A 7,468-nucleotide genomic window follows, 5' to 3' on the forward strand; every position below is an offset into this window, starting at 1 on the left:
ATAAATTAAAATGAGCTATGCTGTCAATCCTCCAAATCTCCATTAACTTCCTGAGAGGAATCAGATATTGAAAAAAAAAAAAAAAATATATATATATATATATATATATATATATATATATATATATATATATATATATATATATATATTTTATTAGGTGCTATGCATTATGACATCTTTTCTTTCACCAAGGGAATGATCATGCACTTTCCATCATAATTAGTCACTAATTATAAACAAAACAGAATACAAATTTTAATGAAAACTTTATTTATTTTTTATTTTTGAAAAAAAAACAAGATGGTTTCTCTTATGCAAGTCGTTTGCTAGTTCTCTTGAAAGTAACTCCACCAGCTTCTGATGTCTGAAATAAAATAAAATAAGGTGAATTAAAAGGATTAAATGTAATGATTTAGTTCACTATGTGCATTCCTGACAACTGCTGAACACTAATCTATAGACCTTATGGACCAATGCACACACACACATCCCGGAAAAGCCTCTATTTCGCCTGGGGTTTTAATAAAAATAAACTTGGGGGTTTGGAATGGGGTGTACTTTGGCAGGAGCTGCAGTCAAATAGGCAGATTTGGCTTTTCTCTGGACAACAGAGTAATATGGGTCAGCATTACATGTTCATGCTCCATTCACACTTGTACGACTCCAAAGTCATAGTGTCACCCCCACCCTCTCCCAGTCTGAATGCTGCTGTAAAGGGTATTTTACGAGGGGCTGATACCAAATTCGAATGTAGGAATTTACTTTAAAATGTTAAAGCTGAACTCCAGACAGATAAAAAAAGACACACATTATTGCTTTGTATAAATCTATATGTTATTAAAAGTATTTTTTTTAATTGACATGGTATCAGCCACTTGCATACCTCCCAACTTTTTGAGATGGGAATGAGGGACACCTATCAGCAAAAGTATGCAGGCATAGGACACGCCCCCTTAAAGTGGTTGTAAACCCATTCTGATAACTTTTCTTTATGTGGACACTTGCAGGCTTTATATACATTTGCATTAGAACAGTGGTTCTCAACTCCGGTCCTCGGGACCCACTAACAGGTCACGTTTTCAAAATAACTGAAACGTTTTCAAAATAACTGAAATTAACTGAAACGTTTTCCTCAAGGTAATATTTAAAATCTGGCCTGTAAGTGGGTCCCGAGGACCGGAGTTGAGAACCACTGCATTAGAAGATTGTCTCCTTACCTGCCTTCCTTGCAAGATATATGTATAATTGTGGCTCATGACGTAGCCCACGCATGCGCCGTTTGTAAAAACTTTCCGGCCGGCTGAGACCCGACCGGACAAATGCAGCGTCTATACCGGGCTGCGTCATTTCCTATTGTCGACGTCAGCCCCGAGATCCCGCGATGCCAGCAACAGGATCTATCTCTGATTCGCTCAACGTTCGTTTCCATAGTAACTGGAAACTAAGACGAGGCTTGGACACTGCAATTAGTGCGCATGCGCGAGATTACGGGGAGAGAAATGTAACGCAGGCGGAAATTACTAGGAATACAGACACGGAAGACCACAGTGGTAATGGCGACAGCTATAACAGAGCAGCAGCATTACAAAACTCAGTCTTTTTACAGTAAGAACGATTTTTGGGCTTACTCTTGGTGCCCATTTTTTCTCAATACACATGTAAATTGTAATATTGCTTAAATTGTTTTTTTTTTTTTATGAGTTTACAACCGCTTTAAAAGAGAATTGTACAAAAAAACAAGATTGGGTAAACCCACAAGTGCTTTTTTTACCACTAATATTCCTTTATATTGACTTTTGGAATTTATAAATGCAGCAATTTAGAAATCAGATGAAAGGTTTAACGATTAAAGGACTTTTTGACAGATAAAAAGTGAATTTTATATACATCTATATAGATCAGACCAAAATGAGAGACACATGAGGAGGAATGAGGGACAGAGGGGTATTGCTCGAAATTAGGGACTGTCCCTCGAAATCAGGGACAGTTGGGAGCTATGCACTTGCGGTCTCTGTAGCATACAGACTGGGTGAGGGTAGAAGTACCCTATGGTGTCAATAAGTTGTGATGCCATGCCATGAATATGCTATGGCTGGGAAGAGAGCAAGGTGACAGAGAGATATGCTTTTTAGTCTGCTGTTTTTGTTTTCATTGCCCTGTCATAGGGTGGAGGTGGGTAGGTATAACTCCCAACATTTTGAGATAGGAATGAGAGACACCTACTAACAAACGTATGTAGGCAGAGGACATGCCCCCTGCCACACCCCCTTAAAGGAGAATTAACCAAAAAGTTAATTAAATCCACAAGGACTTCTTTTACCATTATATTGTTTACTGTATATTGTCTTTTAAAATTTACAAATGTAGCAATTTAGACATTGGATGAAAGGTTTAGCACCGGGAAACACTTTTTGAAAAATAAAAAGTGCATTTTATATACAAGGATATGTGGGGGAAAAATTGCGCTAACTAGAAAAATTAGTGAAAGAGGTATGACCCAAAAAGCAGCCAGCACACAAACAAAGTCCAGGCAAATAAATACAAAAAAGTGCAGCGCTAAAAAACATTAATTGTATTCATTTTATATACAACTCTATAGATCAGACCAAAATGAGGCACAAATGAGGAGGAAAGAGGGACAGAGGGACATTGCTCAAAATCAGGGACAGTCCCTCAAAATTAGGGACAGTTGGAAGGTCTCTCTTAATGAGAGGGCACACCTGGGCACTGCCCAGGGGCCCCAACTGCATGGGGGGCCCATGCAATTTCCCCAAAGCAGCTGGTCCTTGAGCCCACGTTGCCCCAAAATTGGGGGCCCCATGATGGCACTGAGAGTGATAGATACACAGGGGAGGCAGTCTGCCTCCGACCTACTTGATGTATTTTCACCTGCACTTTCATCATTGTAGGGGCCCCAGAGCATTACTTTGCCCAGGGGCCCATGATGCTATTAAGACGGCCCTGACAGTTGGAAGATATGGGGTAGGGTGTTTCTAAATGTTACTAACCTGCGCCCAAAAAATCAGTTCTCCTGTCCTGCCAGACAGGACTGTGCTATGAGGCAGGAAAATGTATAAAATCTCCCATATATGTATTTCATCTGTGTTTTTGGCCTTTTGCCTTGAATTCAGCTGTAAGGGGCCACATTGCCTCCCTAATATTCATTTCAAGCACATTTCCCATGATAAAATACTAATTGCTTTCATAACAATCAGAGATGTTTTCAAACTGTGTACATACATTTAGTTTATTAAAAAGTTAATGCCAAACTATTGCTAATTGATAAATGATTGTGAAGCCTGGCAGTGCAGTGACCCTCTGTACTTCTAGGCCCCAAAGCAGTTGCATTGGCTCTAGTAGTACCCTTGTCAATGGGTTCCAAAAGCAGTGATTCCAGACAATTGATTCATAGTAGGTAAGGTTGAATAAAGACAATAGTCCATTGTGTTCTACCTGTGTGGGTGCACGTGTGTCATTGTCAACATATCTCCTAACTGTCCCTGATTTTGAGGGACTGTCCCTGATTTCTCCTCATTTGTCCCTCATTTTGGTCTGATCTATATCGTTTTTATCCATCAAAAAGTGTTTCCCGGTGCTAAACGTTTCATCTGATTTCTAAATTGCTGCATTTGTAATTTCCGAAAGCCAATATAAAGGAATAGTAGTGATAAAAAAGCACTTGTGGGTTTAACCACAATCTTGTATTTTTGTACAATTCTCCTTTAAGGGGGCGTGGTCAGGGGTGTGTCTTATGCCTGCATAGTTTTGCTTGTAGGTGTCCCTAATTCCCATTTCAGAAAGTTGGGAGGTATGGTGTCTATATTTCTCATATTCCCGCATGTTGCGTTTCTAAAGATGCACATCTAAGGCCGGGTACACACGGACAAACATGTATGGTGAAAGCGGTCCGTCGGACCGTTTTCACCATACATGTCTGCCAGAGGGCTTCTGTACGATGGTTGTACACACCATCGTACAGAAGTCCGCGCGTAAACAATACGCGGGGCGTGTCCGCGGTGTCGCCGCGTCGATGACGCGGTGTCGCCGCGACAATGACGCGGCGACGTGGGCGGCCCGCCTTTAAAATGCTTCCACGCATGCGTCGAAGTCATTCGACGCATGCGAGGGACGGCGGGCGCCTGGACATGTACGGTAGGTCTGTACTGACGACCGTACATGTCCGAGCGGGCTGAATTCCAGCGGGCTGTTTTAAAACAAGTCCAGGAATATTTGTCTGCTGGGAAAAGGCCCAGCGGGCAAATGTTTGCTGGAATTCGGCCCGCTCGCGCCCACACACGACCAAACATGTCTGCTGAAACTGGCCTGCGGGCCAGTTTCAGCAGACATGTTTGGTCGTGAGTATGGGGCCTAAGATGTCTCATCTAAGATTGCTCTGGGTTATTAAACTTTGCTTTATTGGATACATCCAAAAAATGTAGATAATATGTTTATTTTATTTCAAAGCATGCTAAATTTAATAAAATAGATGCTTACCTCTACCAGTTTTCCTCCGGCAATCTCAGATGTATGTTTGTATTTTCCAAAGTCTACAACAATTTTGCTGCCATCCCACTGGACTGTTGCCTGTAACAAATAAAAGATTCTTAGGAAGTAATATGCTGGTTGTATTGTAATGAAGTCCCCTTTCACACAAACTTTCCAATCAGGTCAGTTTTTTAGGCGGACCTGATCGAAGCCTCCATTTACTCCTATGGAGCAGTGGATAACAGCGGTGACAAGTCTGCTGACCCCCACTGCTATCTGATCTGATCCTGTCCATGAAATCCAGATGGATGGTGGTCCTATTTTCCATCCGTCTGGAGGATTGGACAGCGATCTCCCCATAGAGGACAACCAATCTCCCCATAGAGGCTCTTATAGGTCTGTCTCTGCACAGTGAGCGGAGACAGACCTGTCATCCGCCTGCTCAGTGGGGATCAGCGGATCGATCCCTCGCTGAGCAAAGTGGAGTCTGCCGGGCGGACCACCCGTGTGAAAGGACCCTAAAAGAGAAGTTTTGATTTTTACTTATTTTGTTTTTTGTTAAAATCATACTCACCCAGGTGGATGCAGCATTGGTCCGATGCTGTCCCCCGCTGGCTCTAAGGCTGAGAACTGAGTGATCAAAAAACGCTGAGAGCTGGTGACTGCCAGTCATCGTTGTCTGCTCTGCTCCCTCTCCACTCTCACTGGAGTTCTGAAAGGCTAAGCCGGGTGGCAGTCCAGAGATCTGGGTGGATCACGACCATACGGTCAACAGTATCCATTTGCAGACAGGGTTTTTATTCCCCTGTAGAAAATACTACATTATGGCTACTAGATGACAAATCATAGTACAAAATTTGTTCAGTGCCATCTAGTGACCATAATGGGGTATTTTCTGCATTCACGCATTCAAATTGCCAAGAATATAGACTACGAACATTTGATTTTTTTTCCTGTATGCTCAGAATAAACGTACACACAGTTTTGATGGCTGAACAGCTACAGTATTCAATTTATTTATTTATTTACCCCTATGCCTCGTACACACGGCTGGATTTTCAGCGGAAAAAAAAGTGCCTTTTTTTAATGGAAGTCCGACGGACCTTAGATAGAGAACCTGTTCTCTTTCTTTCCGTCGGACTTCCGACGGACTCACGGCGGACTTTTGCACGGTCAAAAGTCCGAACGTGTGTACAAGGCTCTAGGGGCACAGGAGTTGTGTAGCCACAAAAAATTGTGGTTATAGATATAATCACACTGCAGACTTAAGCTGGCCATACACGGAGCGAATTTCAGCCAGTTCCTGATTAATTGGCCAAAATTTTCTCAGTGGGTGGACCAGTTGCTTCTCCAGCCCAACATCCAATGGAAAAATGTCAGACGAACAGTGTCTGCATCCAAACAGATCAATGTAATCCTTGATGTAAGTTACTATGTGATTTTATGAATACACACTTTACAGTCTAACTCAGAGGTGCCTGCATTTGTTTTCTTTCTTGCATCCAATCAGATGTAGGCACTGATTTATGTATTTTAACAGCCGGCAAGGCTGACTGTCAAAATACAATAGACACAGTAGAACATTCACCAAACCCTGCTGTGTAGCCCAGATGGGGGGGATCTCAGATTTTTTTCAGCCAGCTTTTAACTAGCTTTCGGCACAAGAGCCTGTTCTGCTTTATCTATTTCAAGTCAGGATGAGAGAACCTTCACTCTAAAAACACTGGCATGTGCAGCTAGATTGCCATTGATGCCCACACTAAAATGATGTACCAAGAGTTTTCATGCTGTCATTTCTAATTGCCATATCTGAATACTGTCACATTAATACCAATCCCAGGTTCTACTTACTTTAAATTTTTTCCCACTCATGGTTTCCAAATCAGACTCCTTCCCAACGGTGAACTTGTTGGTCATGGTGTGGCCTGGGTAGATCTGGGACCAGGTGAAATCATCACCATTCTGCACCACCTCTGTGGTGAATTTGAAATCCTTTCCTTTCTGAATTGTTTCTGCTGGAATTCCTGGAACAGAAGTACAAATTTTATCATTTGAATTATCACCTCTATGTTCCTGTTGGCAAACAGGGTGATAGGGAATTTAAATAAAAAATGGGGGGAGGCGCAGGTGTAGGACAGACTTTAAAAAAGGCTCAAAATAGCTGAGAGGGAGAGTTTTTTTTGGGGGGGGGGGGAAACATGCAAAGTCTTTTCTGGCAAAAAATAAAAAACTCTCTACTTGTTCCTAACTATGTGTAGGTACACTCTCTGCTGTGTATAAACGATGCAAAAAATGGAGCTGGGTGCTATGGATGATGTAAGCCCTGTGCGTATGTGCAAGAATTTGATCAATTGAAGCTCAGTGGCCTGATTATGGCAGGAGCCTCCTCCTCCCACCGGTCATAAACTTCCACTTTAGGTAAAGCCGTTGCTTTGATGTGCACGGCCATAGCACAAAAGATCTTTGAAGTGTACAAAATTGGGTGAGGCACGCGAGTATGTTTATAAAAAAATATTGAAAATGTACTAATTTAGACCAAAAATTGTACTAAATTAGACCAAAAAATATATTCTTACCGATTAGCTGCATGAAGGATTCGTAGTTCTCCTGGCTCTCCACCTCATATTTTCCACTGAAACTCATGGTGTCTCTGCAAGTTTAGTAGGGCTATAGAACAAGATAAGGTGTAGTGAGAAGGATAAGTTGTTACAGTGAGCTGCTATGGCTATTTAAATGTTTTTTTTCCCCCTCACCCCTCCCACCTCGATGCTTACCACCAGCACTCTACAAATCCCCATTGTCCAGTCGTCTAATTCCAGGGAGTGCCACCAGGTGACTCACCTGTATTGGTGTTATTGAACTGCAGATAAGCACACTTTTTATTGCCCTGAAATCCAAGTATGATCCAGCTACTCAGGAACAATGGAAATTTCCTTTTTGCCGTAGTAATTCTCAAGGCTGATTTACTCAAAGAGTGATAAAG

At 42.0% G+C, this 7,468-nt stretch overlaps 1 protein-coding gene across 1 annotated transcript; it reads right to left on the bottom strand.

The window, feature by feature from the left end:
* Positions 1–253: 253 nt before the first annotated feature.
* Positions 254–7,197, bottom strand: LOC120932678 (gastrotropin-like). Its single transcript, XM_040345227.1, has 4 exons — positions 7,062–7,197; positions 6,337–6,509; positions 4,495–4,584; positions 254–364 (listed from the first exon to the last, which is right to left on the bottom strand). Exons 1-4 carry the CDS (start codon positions 7,126–7,128, stop codon positions 311–313), a joined length of 384 nt encoding a protein of 127 aa, XP_040201161.1. The 5' UTR covers positions 7,129–7,197; the 3' UTR covers positions 254–310.
* Positions 7,198–7,468: the final 271 nt, after the last annotated feature.

This window comes from Rana temporaria, chromosome 3, assembly GCF_905171775.1.
Source record: "Rana temporaria chromosome 3, aRanTem1.1, whole genome shotgun sequence".
NCBI lineage: Eukaryota > Metazoa > Chordata > Amphibia > Anura > Ranidae > Rana > Rana temporaria.

Bases quoted from the DNA above. Each gene is read 5' to 3' on its own strand.
- LOC120932678 (XM_040345227.1), bottom strand. From the start codon at position 7,128: ATGAGTTTCAGTGGAAAATATGAGGTGGAGAGCCAGGAGAACTACGAA. The intron at 6,510-7,061 runs GTAAGAATATAT...CTTCTGTTCCAG, and splicing joins ATCCTTCATGCAGCTAATCG to GAATTCCAGCAGAAACAATT. The intron at 365-4,494 runs GTAAGCATCTAT...ATTTTATTTCAG, and splicing joins CCGGAGGAAAACTGGTAGAG to ACATCAGAAGCTGGTGGAGT.